The sequence below is a fragment of the Lissotriton vulgaris genome, chromosome 1_1, assembly GCF_964263255.1.
Source record: "Lissotriton vulgaris chromosome 1_1, aLisVul1.2, whole genome shotgun sequence".
Lineage (NCBI taxonomy): Eukaryota > Metazoa > Chordata > Amphibia > Caudata > Salamandridae > Lissotriton > Lissotriton vulgaris.
In genome coordinates this window covers 1,733,718,175-1,733,742,753 of record NC_141685.1, presented here as the reverse complement: position 1 = coordinate 1,733,742,753, position 24,579 = coordinate 1,733,718,175, and the positions used below count along the sequence as shown (strand labels likewise).

The window sequence follows — 24,579 nt, the reverse complement described above, 5'->3', positions numbered from 1 at the left end:
CTTTCAGACGTTCTCTCTTCAGGAGATTCTGCAACTAATTGACACAGGGTGACTGAAGGTTTCTCTTTGTATAAGGTGTCAGGGTGCCATTATCAATTCAAGGTGCTACCCTTCGAGCTAGCGTCAGCCCCCAGAGTGTTTACCAAGTGCATGGCACTTCTCGGCACTTCTCTGACGGTCCGGTCACCAGGTATTTATCTACCTAGACGATTCGTTGACTAAAGTCCCTCCTTCCAGCTGGCAAGGAAGTTCACAGAAGCCTGTCTACAACTGTTCCAATCCCCGGGCCTCAAACTCTACAGGGAAAGATCATCTCTCGTCCCCTCTAAATTGCTGGAGTTTCTAGGAGCAATCCTGGATACGAAGATCTCAAAGGCCTTTCCTACACAAGAAAGGATTTCCTGCTTGCAGGCAATCACACTAAAACTCTCTTCAAAAAGGTGCGTTTCTGTAAGGACATACAAATCCTTGCTGGGGATGATGTCATCCTGCATGCTGTTAGTTCCCAATTGCCGCCTGCGCATGAGATCTCTTAAAGAACAGCTCGATGCACAATGGACGCAATGTCTGGGTTCTTTCGAGGACAACATTTCGATAATCTCAGATGAAGAATGCAATGTCCTGGTGGATGATCAAAGAAAACATCTCTCAGGGCCAATCCTTCCTTCTAGTCTGTGATGCCTTAGGTAGTGATGACAATGGATGCCTCCATGGAAGGATGGGGAGCCCATCTCCAGGAACTAGTGGCCCACGGGAAGTGGTCCAGTCGAGAAGCATTATATCACATGAATCTCCTAGAATTGAGGGCTGTCTTTCTCAGTCTTCAAGCCTTCCTACTAAGGTTGCGGGTTTGTCGCTTCTAGTCAGGACAGACCACACCACCAACATGTTCTATCTACTAAAATAGGGAGGGACGGGATCGTTTTCTCAGCCCAAGCACAGCAAATATGGAGGTGGCTGATAGCCAATGACATCTTTTTGAAGGTGAAGCACGTCCCACGTGTGCAAAACGGATGGGTTGATTTCCTCAGCAGAGAAAACAAGCAATGTCACGAGGGGAACTTAGTCGAGACAACTAAAAAAGGTTTTTCAGGCTTGTGGGTATCCTATCCTAGATCTCCTCGCTACATATCTCAATAAAACATGCTAGTTCTTCACCAGCAGACTTTCCTAGCAAGGGTCTCGGGGAAATGCCTTAGACTTCTCATAGGCGTGGGAAGATCGCTTACATGTTCCCCCAGTTTCCACTCATTCCAAAGATTCTACAGAAATTGAAAGGAGAGCCCTAATTGCTTATTTGAATCGCCCCGACATGGACAAGGCAATACTGGTACACTGAGCTTCATCGCCTAGCAGAGGGCTTACCCATTCAGTTCCAGCCGACGGATCGCCTCTCAATGAACCAGGGCCAAGTGGTTCACCTGCAGATTCACACTCTCAACTTGTCTGCCTGGCTCCTCACCACGCTGAATTAGGAGCACTAATAATGTATGACAAATAGAAATCTGTCCTTCAAATATACCGAGCTCCTTTGACGCACAAATGCTACTCAGCAAAATGGATTCTGCTTATGATGTACTTCTTGGCTTGCAATCCTTGAACAGATTCTGCCTTACCTACTACATCCCATCCTATTGGGCCTTAAACATGCATCAATTAAGGTACACCTAGCGTCCATTTCTAGGTACACAAGACATTCAGGGCAAGTGTCTTTGTGGTCCAACAGACCCATGAAAGAATTTATGAAGGGTCTATTCTGAGCTTACCCACCTATTAATCCTCCTTCACTACTCTGGCAGTTGAACAATGTTTTTTCGCAACTCATGAGATCTCCATTTGAGCCTATCCATAAGTGTGAATTGAAACTTCTTTCAAGGAAGGTTGCCTTTCTGGTTCCCGTTACGTGTGCCAGGTTTATTAGGGAGATTCAGTCTTTCACAATGAAAGAACCTTACCTACAGTTTTTAGAAGACCATGTACTTCTGTACACTAATCCTTCATTCATAACCAGGGTACTTCAACTATTCACCTCCAAGAGCCAGTTTTTGCCTGCTTTTTTCTTAAATCCATCTTGCCTGCAGAGAGAGCCTTGCATTCGCTGGACAATAAGCGTTGTTTAAAGTTCTACTTGCACAGAACGAAAACTTTCCGAAAATGAAATCAATTGCTCATTTCTTTCTCTACTCCAAGAAAGAATTGAGCCTTAAAGCGACCTAGTATTGCTCGCAGAGTATACTCAACAATGGTCTTCCGTCATGAGAAGGCTGGACGTCTGCTGAAGGCTCACTCAACTCGCGAGGTCACAGAATCCTCAGCTGTTTGCAGGGGTGTCTCCATCCAACATCTGGGTGGCAACATGGCCAACGCCCATACCTTCACTGAGCGTTACTGCCTCGATGCCTGGAGTAAGGCAGATGAAGTAGTTGGTCAGTCTACCCTGTGAAGACTTTTCTCTTAATGTATTCAGCTATTAAGTTCAAATCTATATTTTCTGTTTATTATTTACCAGTTTGAGAACTTTTATTATGAATGCTTTATGATTCGTCGTATTTTTCCTGTTTTTGGCAAATTTCAATGTCAGGTGTTTGACTAATAGTATTTAAGTTGGTGTCTCATGGTGGGATGTTTCGCCTTCCCACCACTGTTATTCTTTGGACACTGCTAACTAGTCTGTTTCAAGCATGTGAATCTATAAAAGATAAAATACTAGAAAAAAAAAACAAGTTACTTACTTGTACACTGTCATTCTCCAATATCAGTATCCTTCTCATACGCTATGCCTGACTTCGTTTTTCTCATTTTAAAGCAGAAGTTAAGCAGCATTTGCAATATGCCCTTCAGTGGCAAACGCCTCTTCGGTCTGCAGGTTGAGCAACTGCTAGAGAAGCTGGAGAAAGACACTGACACAGCCACAACTCCAAGGGTGTCCTTTTGGAGGCAGCAGTTTAGTGCATGCAGGAAGGCCACCTCTCCAGACACACCTTTGTATCAAATACAGCAGCACACCTACAATCAGCAATTTATAAAATAATACCGCCAAGGATATACAGAAGAAGCCATCACATAGGTAGGGCAAGGGAGCTTCTGGGAAATGGACGCTGCCAGTCACTGCCCCGACCCCTCCAACCACACAACACCTATAGAAAGGCTCCAGGATTTCCTCCTACCTGCCGGAAGAAAATGGTAAAATTCAGCACGGCTATTGCCTGGCTTCTCACATCACCACCCTGCATTCCCCCCATCCAAACATCATCTTGCTACCCCTGACGAGGCGTCAAAGCGCTTTTTCAGCGAGTAGCACGCTACTCCGGGACCCATAGTGGATTAGTGTTGCATTAGTATAGTGAAACATGCATGTACATTTTAAGTGGTGGATAGGTTAGTCAGTTATTTGGATTTGGAATGATAGCAGAAGGATAGAGGAGGACAAAGGTTTGTATTTATATAGCGCTTGTTGAAGCACGCTATTCAGGAAGCCTACAAAGGATTAGTGGTGAGTTAGTATGGTGAAATATGAAGTAATTTCAGTGGTGGATATTAGTCAGTTACTTGGAGTGAGAAGGATAGTGGAGGGATAAAAGGAGAAGAAAGATTTGCATTCATATAGTTGTTACCCCAGATGGGTGTTGAATCGCTTTTCTGGCGAGTAGCACGCCACTCTGGAACCCATAAAGGATTACTGTTGAAAATTAGTATAGTAAGAAAAAGATGAATTAATTTGAGTAGTGGTTATGTTATTCAGTTATTTGGGTAGTATATTAGTATAGTTTAATATGTAGTTTGAGAAGTGAACATGCTAGTCTGTACATTTCGATTGAAAAGGATAGTGGAGGGATAAAAGAGTGAAAGTTTTTTTTATGTCTTAACAATAGGAGGAGGCTTTTGGATGAGTAAAAAGGAGTTTTGGAGGGGCGGACTCAGAGGAAAGAGTTTAGAAAGATTTGTCTTAGGGGATCGGTATAGTAAAAGAGGTGTCGGATGATGCAAGGAGGGGTAGAGTAGGAGAGTCTAGAAAGGGTTATTTGTGCAATCATAGTAGTGGTATGGGGTTTGGGATAAATGAGAGTGGATGTAGAGGATATATTGATAGATGTATAGGATGAAAGATAGGGTAGTGCGTTGAAAGGAGTAGTAAAAAAAGTTTGAGATGAGTCAGAAGGTTGGGCTAGAAGATATATTGTGCGAAGTATAGGCTGAGAAATAGGGTAGTGCATTGGAAATGCTAAATTAGTGATAAATATATAGATCTATAATTACATTGAAAGTATATAGATACATAAAGGATGTAAGTATATGTAGATTAAAGATATTGATAGAGGCACAAGATGAGAAATAGGGTAGTGCATTGGATATGCTTTTTCAGGAGAAAAGTAACAAACACACAGATCCAAGTACATGGAAGGTACATAGATAAATACAAATCATCTTTGGTCTACATGTACACACTTCCATTGTGCCTCTATTATTTTTTCTCTCAACAACATAATTATTTTACATGTTTATAGCAAGTAATACACAAAGATAGGTACATATCTATAGTGAAAAAAAATGCTTGTATACAGAGGGATATGCTGTTAATTTCTGTTTGCGTATGGTGCTTATGTGGGGAAGAGCCAAATCTTGACTAGTTTTCTGTTGGGGGTAAAAAGTTCCATAGTTTGGCTGCTTGAACAGAGAAGGATGTGCCACCCATGAATTTTTTCTTGTATGGTGGGATTTTGAGGCGAGATGCTCCTGTAGAGTGGAGGTTCCTTTGTTGAATGTCTTTGGTGATTTTATTCCTGATGAAGAGCGGTCCTATTCCATGTATTGCTTTGTGGGTGATACAAAGCAGCTTGAACGTGGATCTTCTGGCAACCGGTAACCAATGCAGGTCTTTCAAGGCATGGAAAATGTGGTCTCGTGTTTTGATATGCAAGAGTAGTCTGGCAGCCAAGTTCTGAATCTGTTCTAGTCTTTTCATGGTCCTTAAAGGTGATCCGTGGTAGAGGCTATTGGGGTAATCAAGTTTGGACAGAACAAGGGTGATGGTAGCTTGGACCTTGTGTGGAAATCCCAAATGAGGAAAAAATCATTGCAGTGTTTTTATGGTAGCAAAGCTTGATCTTGCTAGTTTATCCACTTGGGCATTCATCGACCGCTTGGAGTCCATGGTCATTCCGAGGTTTCTTACCTCCTTCGATACTTTAGGCAGTGATCCCAGTTCATCAGGCCATGCGGCAAGCAGGTTGTACTGTTTCCAATCGCCACACGTGAGTATTTCAGTTTTTGAAGCATTCAATTTGAGATGGTTCCAGGTCATCCACTGATCCACGGCTCTGAGACAGCTGAAAATTGGTGATTTTCCAATGTCTTTTGAGCATTCCAGTTGAAGGAGTATTTGCATGTCATCTGCATAGTTATAGCACGTGAGGTGAAATTTATTGATCAGTAATAGTAATGACTTCATGTAGATGTTGAAAAGCATGGGAGAGATGATAGAACCTTGAGGGACCCTGCTTTTGGTGGAGTATGGTTTGGACGAGAAAGGTGGGGTATGGATGACATTAATCCAGCTGCTCTGCGTCCATTGCAATGGTGCCTCTAAGCACAATGATCACAAGCGGATGGCTAGATGAAAGATTTAGTGGTGGTAACTGCTAGCACCTATCTCTTTCTGCAGTGATGTAACCTCAACAACCGGTTGCACAGCGGCCTTTTCCTAGACCCAGTGTTGAAAGTCACAATTACCACAAACGCCTCCCAAGCTGGGTGCGGAGTTCACCTCGATCACAACATAGAGTGTGTGTCGTTTCCAGCTCGGCATAGTAAAAAACATCAATTATCTACAGCTTATGGTAGTTCGCCTCACCCTAAAAGCTTTTCAACAGCTTATACGAGGCAGAATAGTCCTGGTCAGGATGAACACCATGTACTACTTTCAGAAGCAGTCCTGCACTCACTAGCTCACCTTTTGTCTGCTACCTTAGACAATCTGGCATTGGGCCATTCATCACAGAATTCTCATAATTGATGAGTACCTTCCAGGGGTGGACAACGACCTGGTAGACCTGTTCCACTAGCAGTGCATAGAGTTCAACAAACATCGCATCCTTCATCCTGGATGCTCCCACCTGGGCCAGGCAGCTCTGGTATTCAGCCCTACTATAAATGCTGACTACCCCCCACAAGAGGCTTCCCAACGAGGCTCATACTTCTTTCCTGGAAACAAGGCTACATTAGGCACCCATAACCCAGATGTGAGAAGCTGGGTTTCTGTTGCAGTAACCCACCACTTTTTGCCAGACTGCTGATGCACTTTTGAGTTGACGTGCCCTGGGTCCCTGCCAATCAGGTTCCCAGGGCCTGCGTTCTTTCCCCCAAAACTGTACCCAAACCCAATTGGCATCTCTAGCCACAGGTCAGCCCCTGGTAAATGGTACCACAGGTATCCAGGGCACTGTGACCAGGGTAGACCTCTAAGGGCTGCAGCACTTATTGTGTCACTCTTAAAAGCCCTGTACCTTTACACACACACTGCCATTGCAGGCTGCGTATTTTGGTGCAAAACAAAGTGAAGTCAACATGGCACCCATCCCTGTCTGCCATGCCTACAGCCCACTGCCCTGGCATAGATCAGTCCCCCCCTCTAGCTGGGTGCTGTACACCAGTGGTGAGGGTACAGGTGCATGAGCCCTGTACCCCTACAGTGTCTAAGTGCAATGCTGCCATTAAGAGTATATGGTGCTGGGAGTTTGTCATTACGAACTCCACATCACCATAATGGCTACACTGAAAACTTAGATGTTTGGTATAAAACGTCTCCGCATATTAAACCCACACTGATGCCAATGTGGGATTTAATGAAAAATGTACTCAGAGGGCATCTTAGAGTAGCCCCCTGAAAAACGACCACCCTCTGGTGGGTTCTATGACTGGTACACACCAGCCTGCCTCAAGGAGACCTGTTTCTGGACCTGAGCCTAGAAACAAAGCCTTTCCTGGGTGGAGGTGCTCACACCTCCCCAGGCCAGGAAGAGCAATCTGTGGCAAGGGAGCTTCAAAGGCCTGGCAGCCTTTGTGATGTGACCCCCAGCCTCTCCTGCTGTCAGGAGCAGGACCCCTTCCTGGCTCCCATCCTTTTCGGTGGGAAGTCAGACGGGAAACTTTAGCCAGCCCAGAAGGTGTGTCCACCTCTGCCAACCCCACCCCTCCGGTTGGGGAGGAAGGTGAAGCCCACTCTTCAGTGCCCGCCATCTTGCAGATAGCAGGCAATCTCCAATCATGATTAGGGGTTGTGCTCACTCACCCACGTTTGGTGAGCACACCAAGGGTGTAGGCACCCTAAGGTCAGTAGCCCATTGACCCCTAAAACGCCCCCTAAATTCAGTATTTAGGGGGCAGCCCTGAACCAAGACCTCAGACAAGAAACCAGAAGAAGAAAAGGAGGACCACCTAACAGCCGTGCCAAATCTACCAGAGGAGGACGCCCACTGATTGGCCCCAGCCCTACTGGCCTGTCCCCACCTCAAACCTGCTCCAACGAAATCCCGGTGTGTCCTGCAGCCAGCAACCTCGAGAAACCCTGGGAACCTGTCTGCCTTTAATCCCAAAGACACTGTCTCCCGTGAACACTGGATTTGTTCAAACAACCGACTCTATCTCCGCAAGGATCCTCAAGGATCCTCAAGTTTGCTCCACTCTGCACCCAACGCCCACTGCCCAAGTTCGAGTGCCCCCCCAGTGATTCTGACCCGAGATCTGGTGACCCCTGACCTGCCTAAACCCTCCAGCCGACGCCTTCAGCCTCAAACCGGAAGGTCCCCCCAACCGCGGCCAGGAGCTGGTAAGAAGATCCAACAATAAAAGGCACCTCTGCACCCGACACCCCATGGCCTAGGGTGGCCCAACGGACGGTGCCTAACCAACCCCCAAGATCCCAACTTACCTCTCCCAAGTGGTGGTCACACCCAGAATACCTTCGTCCCCTGCCAAACCGGAGACTCCCCATTGAACTACAGGGCTTCCGACGCCAAAACAGCACTCTGCACCCGGCTGCCCCAGTGACCCTGAGGGTGCATCTTTTGTGCTGGCCTAAATCCCTATTTGCCCTGAGCTTAAGTCCCGGAGCTTTTCTCCCACAACCCAGTGGTCTGCTAGTCAGCAGCCACCAACCGAAGGCCCCCATATCTCCCTTTGGATAACACTGGGCCTCAGCACTCTGCACCCGGCCACACTAGCGCCGCTGAGGGTGTAACAAGGGTGCTTCCTTGACCCTGGGGAACGTCTGAGTCTAACCCCACATTACCAACTCCCACAACAAAGTACTTACCTTTGAACCGATAACACTATTTTCCTCCATAGAATAACATTGACTGTTTTCTTATGAAAAGTTTCTAAGTGTGGAGTTGTAAAATCTATGAAAATCTTTTACAACTGTACTAAATAACAAAAACACTTTTACTTACCTGTTTACAGGAAATGTTTGAGTGTAGTATCCACGTATACAACACTGTGTAAGACTGGACTGTTCTATTGGAGCAGGATCAAGACTGATTTGCATATGGCTTGTTCCAAACTGAGTTGGCATGGTGAGGGAAAAACGATGGATTGGGATATGGCCCATAAGTGATTGCCAATGATGAGATTATTTCAAGCATGTCATCCATCACCTTGTTATTGTTGTTTTAAAACAGCACTCTGAAACTGTGTGCCTCTGGCAATGGTCTCCTTTCTTCGCCTGTTAAAAAGAGAGAAGGATTAGGAATTCAGTGATGGATATAGTCAATTTACTGTCAGTTATACAAAATAAAAATGTTGCCGTTACCAAAGCATTTTGCTATTGTTCAGAGTTTTTTGTTAAAGTGTTCCTTGATTCTAGTCATGAGCAAAGCATACTAATGCTTACAAATGTTTTGAAGATACCCATGATGGGGAGTTGGTATTGGAGGTGAATAACGTTTTTCTTCTTGAACTCGCTGAGCTACTGATGCATTCTATTCTTATACAAGTAACCATTTGTGATTAAACATCTGCTCAGCAAACAGTTTTAGTCTCTTTATTGTAACCTGCAGTTGTTTTTTAACGTAACCTCCTAACAAAATGCCACTTGTTACAAGCCTTCTGGAATTATTTAGTATTAAGGATATGTAAATGTAAATGTATGTAAATGTATAGGCATTTATATAGCGCACTACTTACCCGTAGGGTCCCAAGGCGCTTCGACCGCTGCGAAACCCTTCCTGGCTTCCCTGAGAGATGGTCCCTTAATGGGTATCTCCAGGGTGAGACCAGGCATCCCCGGCGGTCTGGTGGGGCCGTTAATGAAGATGAGGCAAGCTAGTGCCCAGAGTTGCCGAGTGTGATCGCTGATCAGAGTGGGCACCGAGGCGAGAGAATTATCGAGTCCGCTGACCCTGGTCCAGAAACCTGCCGCGCCGGGAATCGAACCCTGGTCCCGGGCCGTCCTCTGCTCTCGGGTCTGCCGCCTCTAACCAGTGAGCCACACTACTTCACTAGGATAGTGGTTTAATCATACTTATGTTACCAAATGGGTGAAAACGTTCTTGTGTGCTTGTGTTAAACTATTTGCTCTATTTTAAGGCACAGCGTCTCTGCAAACGGTGTGGCCAGGCATGGAGAGCAGCAACCTTGGAGGGGTGGAAACTCTACCATGATCCCAACATCAATGGAGGTACTTGTTTCATTGCATTTTCTGAGCCCAATAAAATATTATGCAGCCCTGGAGGCACAAAAGTCCTCTTGATTTGGTTGTGGTCCCGCTCAAAGATAACTTGGCCTACATGTGTTTTTGTTTGGCAAACTGCATTTTGGAGAAAGACCAAGATTTCCTTATGATTGGTTTCTGTTTATAATGGCAAAGCCTAACAAGAATAATGAAATACCAAAGTATCTGATTATAAGATTGAACTGGGTGTTTCCAGTTATAACTGTTTTACTGTCTGAGTAAGAGCTCAGCATATAATACTTCTGCGTAGAATGCTATTCAGTTAGGTTAAACAACTTGTGACCCATGAATTGTGTACTCTTCCAAAAAATAATGTTCATATTCTTTAAACAGTTCATTATTTTTCTCTTCATATGATCATATAGGATCTGAGCTGGAACCAGTTGAAGGAAACCCTTATCGAGGTGTCTGGAAGGCCTGCTGTTGGCGAATGTCAGATGATGTATGTTCAAAACGTTCTGTTTGTGTTCATTCTTTGTGTGTGGGGAAACTGCTGCCCTTGTGTTATAGCTCATGAAATATAGGATTTTGCACTTAGCTGCTGAAAGCCCTCCTTTCAGTTTTTAGGTTTCGCCTGCGTAGGCTGCGCATGCGCAGTCTCACTGGCGAGATTTAATGATATTGAGGAGCTTTCACTAGCCAGCTTGAAGCCCCGCCCCTCTTTCCCATTGGCCGGCGTCACTGTTTATGCTAAACGGTGGCCAGTCATTGGGAAAGAGCTTTTTCTGACGTACACTTTTCTCTTTTTCTGCCGTCCCACTTCGACGGCCTGGCCTGCTTTCCTTCTGCCAGAAAAGGTTTCTTATCTTTATGGGGCCAAACACATGGCCCCATAAAGATAACAAAACTTTTACTTCAGAAAGAAATCAGGCCCAGGCCGTCCAAGTGGGACGGCAGAAAAAGAGAACAGTGTACGTCATGGCGAGCGTTTTTCTTACAGTGAATTAGGCAGCTTGTGTTTTTCGGTTCCTGCCCTCAGTTCCACATTGACCACACTCTGCCTTCATTTCCTCCTTTCTCATTGCTCGATTCTGCTTCAGGCCACAGGAATGCCTGCTGTGCTGTCTCTCTTTTATTAGAGTATTTGTCCTTTCAATAAATTTTGCATTTGTTTCGCCTGTCTGTGCCCTAACATCTGAACCCGCATGTGTTCTCAACAGAAAGCAGCCTGGGTCTCCGGTCAAGTGTGGAAAAACTTTAACTTTCTGATGCCAGAACTGACAGACTTTTATTGTGCCGTGTGAATTAAGCTGACACATTTGAAAATAATTAGCTCACAAGTGCCGCACTACCGCCATAAACCAAGGCCAAGCAAGCTGCAGACGCCTGCGCTTGGCGGGAGATACTCAACACACTCAAAATCTCAGCAAGTTTTGAGAGGATGAGCCAAGTCCAGCGCCTCCGTGCCTACAGATGCCCAACTGGTCCCAATGGTAGCTCGCATGCTGCTCCATAAATGTTACTTCTCAGTCTGGGTCCATCCGCTCAGGGGGCACGAGGAGTGGCCAGCTATGGAAATAATAAACCTCTCTACTCGTTCCAGGTGGGTGGATAACATTCATTGCATCCTCAGTGATTGCAAGTACTCAGTTTGTGCCGTGGGCTGCCCTTCATTCCCCAGCGGATTCTAAAGAGGCCTGTTCAATAAGGTGCAACAATAAATGAATGTTAAGTGCTCCGCCTCTCTCGCCTTTTATAACCATCACATACCTAAGCCAGAAGCGCCAAGACCAAACAAGAGAACCGCTCTGTTGACTCACAACAGTACAGCAGTGGCTTCACTGCAGTTTCATCCCGCTACCAAGCAAGCCCTCCCCTAGGCAAGCGTGCTATCCGTCCGCTCATGCGTTTCGATGCCACATCAGAGGTGTGAAGTGCTACAGAAATTGAAATGCAATTCAACGCAAATGAAACAAGCACTGGCAAAGGCAAAGCCACTCGGTTTCTCCTATTTGAGACATATTGGCGTTATCTATGCTTGAAAGATGTTGTACAGCGGCGCTGGCTGCTGTGCAACATGGCTCAAAGTAAATAAAAACAAAGCGCTATGGCGCGGCCAGCGTTGACCACGCCATAGCGCTTTATATTTATTTACTTGAAGCCATGCTACACAGCAGCCAAGGCTGCTGTGCAACATCTTTTTTAAAAAACCAACATATTAACAAAGCGAAATAGCTCTGCGCAAGCTATGTGGCTTGCTTAATTGTTTTTAGAGATGGCTAACAATAAATAAAAACAAGGAGCTATGATGTGGACAGCGCTAGCCGTTATAACACTTTGGCAGAGCACCTCCATTCTTTCCAGTGGCCACTTTGAAAGTGATGCCATCCCGCAACCGAGGTTAAGGTGTGCCTCCTTCACTGCAGGTGTGTCTCCTCCATACTCACTCTACTACTCACTCTACTACTCTCTACTACTCACTCTACTACTCTCTACTACACACTCTCTACTACACACTCTCTACTACACACTCACTACTCTCCACTACACACTCTACTACACACTCACTACTCACAACTACACACTCTACTACACACTCTACTACACACACACACACACTATTTCACGCTCTCTACTACGCACTCTCTACTACACCCTCTACTACACCCTCTCTACTACACACACTACTACACACTCACTACTCTCTACTAAACTCTCTACTACACACACTCTACTACACACACTCTACTACTCACTCTACTACACACACTCTACTACTCACTCCACTACACACACTCCTACAAACTCTACTACACACTCTCTACTACACACTCGCTACTCTCTACTACACACTCGCTACTCTCTAATACACACTCGCTACTCTCTAATACATACTCACTACTCTCTACTACATACTCTACTACACACTCTCTACTACACACTCTTTACTTTTCTCTACTACACATACTACTCACTCTACTACTCACTCTACTACTCACTCTACTACTCACTCTACTACTCACTCTCTACTACACACTCTACTACACACTCTACTACACACTCTATACTACACACTCTATACTACACACTCTACTACACACTCTATACTACACACTCTATACTACACACTCTATACTACACACTCTATACTACACACTCTCTACTACTCACTCTCTACTACTCACTCTACTACATACTCACTATTACACGCTCTACTACTCACGCTCTACTACTCACTCTACTACACTCTTTACTACTCTACTACTTTCTACTACACACTACTACTCTACTACTCATTCTACCACTCGCTACTACACACTCTACTACTCTACTACTCACTCTACTACTCTAGTACTCACTCTCTACTACACACTCACTCTCTACTACACACTCACTCTCTACTACACACTCACTCTCTACTACACACTCACACTCTACTACACACTCCTACTCACTCTCTACTACTCACTCTCTACTACACACTCTACTACACACTCACTACTCTACTACTCACTCCACTACTCTCTTCTGCTCACTCTCTTCTACTTACTCTCTTCTACTCACTCTACTTACTATATTGCACACTCTACTGCACACTCTACTGCACACTCTACTACACACTCTACTACACACTCTACTATACACTCTACTACACACTCTACTACATGCACTACTTTCTATTATTCTCTACTACTCACTCTATACTACACAATCTCTACTACTCACCCTCTACTAATCTCTACTTACCACTACTACTCACTCTACTACACACTCTCTTCTACTCACTCTACTACTCTCTACTACACACTCTTTACTACTCTACTACTCGCTCTACTACTCACTCCACTACTCACTCTACTACTCTCTTTATATCTCACTCTTACTCTCTCTATTACTCTCTTCTACTCTCTACTACTCTCTACTTCTCTACTACACACACTACCACTCACGGTCTACTACTCACTGTCTACTACTATACTACTCACTCTACTACCCACTCTCATACTCTCTACTACACACTCTACTACACACTTTACACACACGCTACACACACTACTATACACTCTCTACACACACTACTACACACTCTCTACTACACGCTCTCTACTACACGCTCTCTACTACACGCTCTCTACTACACGCTCTACTACACGCTCTCTACCACACACTCTACTACACTCTCTACTACTCTACTACTCTCTACTGCACACTCTACTACACACTCTACACTACTCATTCTCTACTACTCACTCTACTACTCACTACTACTCTCTCTACTACTCTCTTCTACACACTCACTACTACACACTCGCTCTACTACACACCTTACTACACACCTTACTACACACCTTACTACACATCTTACTACACACTCTACTACACACACTACTCTCAACTACACTCTCTACTACTGCACTCTACTACACACTACTACTCTAGTACACAAACTACTACACACACACTACTACACACTCTACTACACTCACTACTACACACTCACTACTACTCTCACTACTCTCTAACACTCTCTATACTACTACTACTCACTCTACTACTCACTCAACTACTCATTCTCTACTACTCACTCTACTACTCTCTCTACTACTACTCTACTACTCACTACTACTCACTCTACTACTCTCTTCTACACTCACTCTCTTCTACACTCACTCCACACCTTACTACACACTCTCTACTACACACTACTACACACTCTCTACTACACACACCACTCTACTACACACTCTCTACTACGACACGCTTTACTACACACTACTATACTAAACAAACTACTACACACACTACTACACACTCTACTACACTCACTACTTCACACTCACTACTACACACTCACTACTCTCTACTACTCACTCTATACTACTACTCACTCTACTACTCACTCTACTACTCATTCTCTACTAAACACTCTACTACACACTCTCTACTATTCTACTACACACTCTCTACTACTCTACTACTCTCTACTACTCTCTACTACACACTCTACTACACTCTCTACTACACTCTCTACTACACTCTACTACCACTCAAGTACTCTCTCTACTAATCTACTCTCTACTACTCACTCTACTACTCACTCTACTACTCTACTACACACTCTCTACTACAAACTCTCTACTACAAACTCTACTACAAACTCTACTACTCTACTACACACTACTACTCTCTACTACAAACTCTACTACACACTTTACTACTCACTCTACTACTCACTCTACTACACACTACTACTCTCCACTACACTCTACACTACTTACTCTCTACACTCTACGACACACGGTCTACGACACACGGTCTACGACACTCTCCCTACGACACTCTCCCTACGACACTCTCCCTACGACACTCTCCCTACGACACTCTCCCTACGACACTCTCCCTACGACACTCTCCCTACGACACTCTCCCTACGACACTCTCCCCTCTACTACTCACTCTCTACTCTCTATTCTCTACCTCTCTCTCTAGTACTCTACTACTCACTCTCTATTCTCTACCTCTCTCTCTACTACTCTCTACCTCTACCCCCTACCCCTCTACCTCTCTCTACGCGCATACATATATACATATATATATGCTGACAGGCTGCGCTATTGCTGAATTAAACATCTAATTGCTCACCTGCATTCCTGGGTCAACTCTGGGTTCGAGGCATGTGGGCTGCTGAATTCATATCTGTGCATAGATCGCCACCTAGTGTTGGGTCCGGATGATTGCACATTGTTGTCCTGGAAGAGTCTTCGAAGTATCACGAGATAGGTGGCTCCTCCCCTGGACTACAGTGCGCATGGGCATCGCCTCCATCCCCAGATTGTTTTTTTCCGCCATTGGGTTCGGATGTGTTTCGGTTCCCTCTGTCGGAACCGATAGTTGTTCAACTTCGAATCGAGACCAAAAGGTCTCTAGGCTGGGCGTCGGTATAGTTGCGTACGAGTTTACTTTCTGACTCTCAGCTCCTATCTCTTGCTGCCCTTCCACGTGCTCTCGGCGCGGACGGGCCTACACTTTTGCTATGGAGCGGACTCCGTTTAAGAAGTGCCCGGTGTGTAACTCCAAATATTCACACCTCGACGTGCACCCTGTGTGCAATACATGCTTGTCACCGGATCATCACGAAGACAGCTGCATGGCGTGTTCGAAATTCCGGAGCAAGAAGACTTTGAAGATTCGTCGAGCCCATAGGCTCCAGGCAAAGTTATCGACTGCGGCGCCCCCACCAGACGACATATTCCAGGAATCTGTCGAGGTAGAAGACGACGGCCAAGGTTCGGGCTCTAGCCCCGCGTCCGAAGGGGAGACCTACGACGCGGGTGAGGAGAACTTTGACGAAGTCACCGACGAGGTAGGGGACGACGATCAGGCTTTTGCCACGATGGGAGATAGCTCGGAGGAGGAGCATCCCCAACCAGACTCAGGGGTTATTCCCCTTCATACGGCCCAGGTCGAGGGATCGCCTTCGGGCCTTACCCAAGATCTAACTATGAGTCCTACGTCCCCGCCTCCGGGCCCGGTCACGGACATTTGTGAACCACCACTTACGTTGAAGAAAACGAAAGTGAAGCCAACTGGTCACGCACCCTCGGATGCGAAACCGAAAGCGAAAGTTGAGCTGGTGAAGAAAGTTCTGGAGGCGTCAACTTCCAAGAAAGTCAAAATGGCCGAGTCACAGAGCCACGCCAAAATGGCCGACCCGAAGCCCTCGGGGTCGGTGCCGAAGGCGAAATCGTCCGACGCGGCCGCGTCGGTTCCGAAAGGGGTCGTGGACCCGAAGAAGGCTCCGAAGAAGCGTCAGGGCGACGACGCTCATAAGCATGGGGCGTCGGCCCCGAAGAAAGTGACTGCCAGCGATCAGGCTCTCGACGACGAGGGGTCGCTCGGACCGGTCAAGCCCTCTCCGGCCTTGACGAAGAAGATAGGGGAATCCCTGCAGCGGATACGGAAGGACAGTGTGGTTCCCGCTCAGGACGCTGAAACGCCTAAGCTCACGCCTAAGCCTGCGAAGGAGCAAACGCCTATCCGTTTCACCCTACCACCCAAGTCGGCGCCGAAGGCCTTCGCCTCGAAACAGGGCGGACCCTCGAAGGAGGTGTTGACGCCGAAAGCTGCCTTGGTGGTGTCGAAGCTTCGGCTCCAGCCGTTTGCTGAAGAGGAACGTCGTGAGGTAATCATCGACGCCAACACCGGGAAACTGTCTCTCCTCAAGAGGAAGATCACGACGGAGCCGGCGTTGGAACATTTCAAGATCCCTCTCAAAAACAAAAGGGACTCTGCGGCCTCTTCGGCTCTGGTGGAACCTGTGTCCCCACAAGCCCGGGAACACTCGCCGACGCATTCCCCCGCAGGCGATGCGGACGAAGAAGATGCCGAGTACACCTATCCGGCGTACTCGGATCCGGAGGAGGAGCACGAACCTTGGTCCGCCGGAGGCGACACGGAGGACCCGCAATCGGGTCAGGACACGCAACTTTTTGCGGCCAAAACGTCCCCGACGGAGGACTCGGCGGCCTTTAATGCTCTGATCGAGCGAGCGGCAGCTAACCACGACGTCGAGCTGCACTCGGACCCCGTGGATGTGGACTTCTTATTCGACACCTTCTCTGTGGCTGAAAAGACAGTCAAAACGCTGACGATGCTCAAGGAGGTGCTTAAACATGCAACGGAGGTCTTCAAGGAGCCCACACGGGCGCGTGTGGTCAACCCTCGAATCGACAGGAAATATAAGGCAGCGCCAACGGATCCTACCTATATCAGGGGACACTTGCCATTAGACTCCTTGGTTGTTTCCAACGCTCGGAAGAGGGCGAACTCTCAGACTACTGGTGACGCTCCTCCCCCAGACAAAGAGTCCAAGATCTTCGAGGCCTCAGGCAAACGGATTGCTGCACAGGCAGCTAATATCTGGAGAATTTCTAACACCCAAGCCCTGCTTGCACGTTATGATAGGGCCCATTATGACACCTTAGAGGCCATACTGCAACACTTGCCTGACCAATACAAGGAGGCAGGAGAGATGCTGATTCAGGAAGGCAAACTCATTACGAATGCATCCATCAAATGTGCACTAGACGTGGCAGAAACAGCCTCCAGGGCTATCAATACCAGTGTGTTGCTTAGACGCCATGCCTGGCTTCGAATTTCAGGGTTCAAACCCGACATCCAAACTACGATACTGAATCAAACAGTGAATCCTGACCACCTGTTTGGACCTGAGGTGGATGCCACCCTGGAGAAAATGAAAAAAGATACGGAAACTGCCAAATCAATGGGGGCTTTACAAAGTCAGCAGTTTCGGAGTGGTTCCTTACGCCGCTCAAACTCCAGAGGCACCACAAGGGGGCAGGCATCCCAGTCCACACAATATTACAAGAGTAACACCCAAACCTCGTACAACAACAAGGGTAGAGGTGGTTACAGAGGCAATAATGTCAAGGGCAGGGGACGTGGAAACAATAGCTCCAGGTCCACCACCACCAACAAACAGTGACGTCTTGTCACTGCCCCCCGACCATACAACACCGGTCGGGGGGAGACTCCAGCAGTTCCTGCCGGCGTGGAAGACCATCACCACGGACATGTGGGTGAGGTCTCTTATCCAGTACGGGTACTGTCTAGAGCTTACTTCCATTCCACCGGACATGCCCCCAAGAAGCCGTCCTATGTCAGGCGAGCATTTGACCTTGTTGCAGCAAGAAGTTCTAGTCATGCTGCAAAAAGGGGCGATAGAGCTCGTTCCATTGCAAGAGCGGGGAACAGGGGTTTACTCCCTGTATTTTCTGATCCCCAAGAAGGACGGATCCCTCAGGCCAATCCTGGACCTCAGGCCCCTAAACTGGTATATCCTTTCGGAGCACTTCCATATGCTCACGTTGCAGCAGGTGCTTCCCCTGCTTCAGCAGGGGGATTTCCTGGCTACGCTGGATCTGAAGGATGCCTATTTTCATATTCCCCTGCATCCTTCCCACAGGAAGTATCTCAGATTCACGATCTTAGACCAGCATTACCAGTTCAGGGTCCTGCCGTTCGGGGTCACCACGGCACCAAGGGTATTTACAAAGTGCCTAGCGACTGTGGCGGCGCATCTCCGTCGCCAGCACGTCCACGTCTTTCCCTACCTGGACGACTGGCTCATTCAGGCAAAGACAGAACGACAGTGCGTCGACCATGTGTCACGCACCATTCATCTACTGCACGATCTGGGATTCTCTCTGAACTACCCAAAGTCCCATCTCCACTCGCTTCCAGCGAAGGTGTTCATGCAGTTGATAGGCATGATGGCCTCCTGCATCTCCATTGTCCCGCACGCGAGACTACATATGCGTCCACTTCAGGAGTGTCTAGCACGTCAGTGGACTCAGGCTCATGGGCAACTGACGGACCTAGTGTTGGTGAGCGGTCGGGCATACAACTCTCTGCATTGGTGGAATCCACAAAACCTTTGCAAGGGCCGACCATTCCAGGAGCCTGTCCCACAGATTATCCTGACGACGGACGCCTCTCTCCAGGGATGGGGAGCGCATGTACTCCATTACACTGTACAGGGACTATGGACACTACAGCAGAGGAAGATGCACATCAATGTGTTGGAACTGATGGCAATCTTCATGGCCTTAAAGGCGTTCAAAGTACATCTGTGCAACAAAGTCGTGTTGATCCGGACGGACAACATGACGGCCATGTACTACATTCAGAAGCAGGGAGGCACACACTCTCCACAGCTGTCTCATCTGGCTCAGAGCATGTGGAAGTGGGCCATTCAGAGGAACATCTTCCTCATGGCAGAGCATCTCCCGGGCAAGGACAATCAAATGGCGGATCTGCTCAGCAGGCACAGCCATCAGATGCACGAGTGGGAGATACATCCATCAGTACTCCAACCGTACTTCCAAAGGTGGGGTCATCCAGAGATAGACCTGTTCGCCACAAAGGAGAACGCAAAATGCCAAAGCTTCGCCGCCAGGTTCCCACACCCGCAATCACAGGGCAATGCGATGTGGATGAACTGGTCAGGCAGATTTGCGTACGCTTTTCCCCCAGCACCTCTGATACCGCTGGTGGCACGCAAACTCAGGCAGCACTCGATGACTCTCATCCTGGTTGCTCCGACGTGGGCTCGCCAACCATGGTACACCACGTTTCTAGAACTGTCCGTGGTGCCGCATCAAAGGCTTCATCTCACTCCCAGCCTTCTGACGCAGAGCCATGGCGACATTCAGCACCCAGATCCGCAACAGCTCAACCTGGCGATCTGGCTCCTGAAGTCCTAGAGTTTGGCTACCTCAATCTTCCTCCCGATTGCATGAACATCATTCGGGAGGCAAGGAAGCCCACTACTAGAGCTTGTTATGCGGCTAAATGGAAGAGGTTTGTCATCTACTGTGCTAACCACAATATTGACCCGCTAGATGCTTCCATTCAAAACATCATTTGTTACCTTTTCCACCTGTATCAATGCAATCTGGCGTACTCTTCCATCCGCATTCACCTGTCTGCTATGGCAGCATACCTCCAGAATAGGCAGCACCTGTCACTCTTTAGGGTCCCTGCTATCAAGGCCTTTCTGGAAGGACTCAAAAGGGTCATTCCACCAAGGACCCCACCAGCTCCAGAATGGAACCTCAATGTGGTTCTTACGAGGCTGATGGGTCCTCCCTTTGAGCCACTACACTCTTGTGAGCTTCAGTTTCTGACTTGGAAGGTTGCGTTCTTAGTAGCAATCACATCGCTACGGAGGGTTAGCGAGTTGCAGGCGCTCACCATCCAAGAACCTTTCTTCCAGATACATGCTAACAGGGTGGTGCTACGCACTCACCCTAAATTCCTACCCAAAGTGGTATCACACTTCCACATAAACCAGACAATTGAATTGCCGGTGTTTTTCCAAAACCCAGAGACGCTGGCGGAGCGCATGCTCCACACCCTTGATGTTAAAAGGGCCTTGATGTACTATGTAGACAGGACAAAAGATTTTCGCAAAACCAAACAGCTTTTTGTTGCTTTTGCCACACACCACAAGGGAAACGCTATCTCCAAAGCGGGGATTGCTAGGTGGATAGTAAAGTGCATTCAGATATGTTACGCTAAAGCTAAGCGCACTCTCACTATCCCACCGAGGGCCCACTCCACCAGGAAGTTGGGGGCCTCTATGGCTTTCCTAGGTAACATTCCCTTAGAAGACATCTGTAGAGCAGCCACATGGTCTACCACACATACTTTCACTAAGCACTACTGTGTAGACGTGCATTCCAAACAGCAGGCAGCTGTTGGTCAGGCTGTTCTAAAAACACTTTTTCAGACTGCTGCAGCTGGCACGGGCGGCCGCCGCTAATGGAGGGACTGCTATGTATTCTATGCACAGATATGAATTCAGCAGCCCACATGCCTCGAACTGCAAATGCTACTTACCAGTATGCATCTGTTCTTGGCATGTAGGGCTGCTGACATTCATATCGCCCACCCTCCTCCCCGGCGCCTGTAGCAGCTGCAGTATTCATTCATATATATACATATGCTCATAGCATGGTCATCACTCACATTCTTCACTCCATCTCTGCCAATGGCTAAAAACAATCTGGGGATGGAGGCGATGCCCATGCGCACTGTAGTCCAGGGGAGGAGCCACCTATCTCGTGATACTTCGAAGACTCTTCCAGGACAACAATGTGCAATCATCCGGACCCAACACTAGGTGGCGATCTTTGCACAGATATGAATGTCAGCAGCCCTACATGCCAAGAACAGATGCATACTGGTAAGTAGCATTTGCATTTCTTTCTTCGCAAAATAACCCCAGTCACGAGGGTTTTGGCGATTTGGATTGAGTCCTGTGGCATATATATATATATATATATGTGTGTGTATATATGTATGTATGTGTATATATATATATATATATATATGTATATATATATATATATATATATATATATATATATATATATATATATATTTATTTTAGACTTGTTCTCTCCCGCTCACTCTCCTGCGCTTCAACCGGACTCGCTGGAAAACGGGAAACGGACACCATGGATTTTCGTGGTAGAAACAGGTCTTTATTTACAAGTTACCACAGTAAGACGCGTTTCGGATACAAGGTATCCTTGTTCACTGGCAGAAACGCCGTCTGCTTACCATTTTATATTGTGTTTTTTGTGTGATGCTTTCACCCCCATCACATGGTATGCAGGGCATAGAAGAAACACTACACTATTCACCAGTCAATATAAATATTGTGCTCAGCTTCAACCATAAAATACATTTCAACTGGTAAGCCACACATCTAAAATATTTCTAGATTTCAAACAGCATAAATGCCAACTCTGTTATAGAAATATATAAATATATATGAATATACATACATTTATATATACATCTGCATATCTATATAAATACATGCATACATATACATATATCAATGTTATGTACATGAAAGTTTGAAAAACACTAATAAAAGCAAATCTGAAAAAAACGCCTAATTACTAACCGAATTGCATTAACTTAAACGAGGGTGAGACCTATTGCATTTTCAATGCTTGTTATGCTTAGTTTTTATTTGAGCTTTAGTATCAGCACAAACAGTGTAGTTAAATGGCTTCTTGCTTTGCTTCTAATGACCACTGTATTTGGCACATGGAGAAACTACTCCTGAAACTCTTTGTTAATGTAATTGGTTTTTATTTGTTTTATTTTTTATTGTAGGAGCAGTTCAACCGATATGAAAGGGCCATATATGCAACCCTGAGTGGAAATCTGAAGCAGGTTAGTAAGCCTGCCAGCCTCATATTAAACTGCTCTTAACTTTCTTCACTCATGCATCCGTTAGGTACTGGTGTATCCAAAGACCATTCATGTTGTTCAAAAGCTTCATACTGTGGAGGACTAAGCCTCCCGGATAGATGTATATTTTTACTAAGCTGTGGCATAACTGCATCATGTTGTGCATTGGTTCGAAGAGGGGCCACAACTGGAAGACTTTTGGTGGGTACATGGTTGCAGCTCACAATGCCAGAGTTATTTTTGATGGGTTATGGAGTCTCCAAGCGTGCCTTACCTGGTCCGCTGGGCAGCAGAATAATGGCACAAGGAGGTGGTTGAGATCCTGAGGATGTCCCCATTTGCTATAGACATTTCCATTTGGAATCTCAAACCATTTAGGGATATGGTGAAAGACATATCCTGCTGCAATAATCGAGAAGGGATGTAAATATGCCAGGCTTTGTTCCTAAACAATAGATTAGTAAATTTGAACAGGCACAGAAGCTCTTTAAGCTGTGAGTAGGGCAATTCCTACAGTATGCTTAAATGGCTCATTCAGCACACTCCCTTGGAACATGTTTCCTGAAGCCCCCCAAATCGCATGTGGTAATGAAAAGGCTACTGGATTAGGCGAAGTGTAGGGCACTAATAACTGTCCTATAGGCTTCATCAATACAGTATAAGGATACAGGAGGGGGACAGAGGGAGAACTTGATACTGCTGGGTGGCTCACTGCCCAGAGGAATGTCAGGGTCTCCGTATAAGGCATGTGGCAAAATATAGAACATTTCCCCCGTGCCCTTTTCAAATTATTACTTTTCAATGATTTGCATAAAATATGCCCTAACTCACTGTAAACTGACCCTGTGTGGCAGATGTGGTGCATCAGAGGCTGCATTCCTACAAGGGAGCCCAAGGGTGGAATGCTTCTGAAGTGAAATTGTAGCAATTATGAATGGAGTAACGGATATGACTGATTTAAGCTCTAAACTAAAAACTTGCTTCCTAGGTAAGTGGTCGGAATGGAAACATTGGTAAATGAGGTTGCTCTGTTGCAGGAATTCTGCACAAATACAGAACTATGCGCAGGTGAGTAGGAACCGAGTCTTCCCACCACCTTAGTATCCACAAACCCAGGACCGACTAGCTATAGTGTCACACATGCTCTTGTACTTCCTCGCAGAGAAACAAATGATTAGACACCCCAGAACACAACACTCCCATATCTCTTAGGAATCGCGGTAACAAGACACACCTTTTCGCTCTCTTTCTTGAACTCGTCCACAATAAGATCTGACGGAGACATGAAACAGTTTAAAATATGTATTTTAACTAACGTGCCCTAACATGCAGTATACGTGCCATAAGCAGGAAAAAGCATAGTACAAATATTGTCAGCATAAGTCTGTCCATAAATCATGATGGGAGATTCATTGAAAAAAACAATGGAGAAAGGACTAGTGCCTAACCTCTCCCCCTTGCTAAGAAGAAGTGTTATTATATAATAGAAGATCTCTGGGCTTTGTCAGCCTACCTCATACCTTAGCCTATGGATGGTGGATCTACATCATGGGCGCTCTTCTCCCTGGAAAGGTCCCTCTCTAAGTGTGTGTTACCTGTTCATGCACCCCACTAAAAACCCATGTACGCTGTCCGAACAACAACCGCTTCGGTATGTTTCGTCTAAGGGCAGAACATAATAACAAGCGGGATTGTTGTTCGACCTTGCACATCATGTTCAGTCAAAATCCCAGGAACATGCAGAGTGAACACCGCAATGAGTTCTCATGGGAAAGCAGTCTTTGAATTCATTGTGAAAAATAAAGACCGGTAGTAACGTGCGTAAAGCAGGAGGCAAGCTGCTACGTGCCCATGCTAAGTTTGGGAAAAACGACAGTGTCCCTATGGGCCACGTGACAGTGCATGTGAGTACTAGGAACAATCCTACCGAAATGGCGAATTGCTATATATTGTGTTCCTCCGGGAGCCCTGGGTTTAGAGCAAATTGAAAAAGGGCTTATCAGAGAGGGTTTTAGCTGATGAACAGCATATGGAAATGACTTGACGAGGTGGCAAAATGATAGAAGTCCTTGCTGAATGGGCGTAAATGTTTAGTAAAATTTCTCATCTCCCGAATA

At 46.4% G+C, this 24,579-nt stretch overlaps 1 protein-coding gene across 3 annotated transcripts in view; it reads left to right on the top strand.

The window, feature by feature from the left end:
- The window catches only part of NUP107 (nucleoporin 107), a 590,137-nt gene that overhangs the window by 198,289 nt on the left and 367,269 nt on the right, over nt 1-24,579 (top strand). For all 3 annotated transcript variants that reach the window (XM_086919004.1, XM_086919006.1, XM_086919003.1), the window contains exons 13-15: nt 9,583-9,673; nt 10,093-10,169; nt 22,385-22,444. In XM_086919004.1, the coding sequence (XP_086775130.1) occupies nt 9,583-9,673; nt 10,093-10,169; nt 22,385-22,444 (228 nt within the window). The remainder of the gene's footprint in view (nt 1-9,582; nt 9,674-10,092; nt 10,170-22,384; nt 22,445-24,579) is intronic.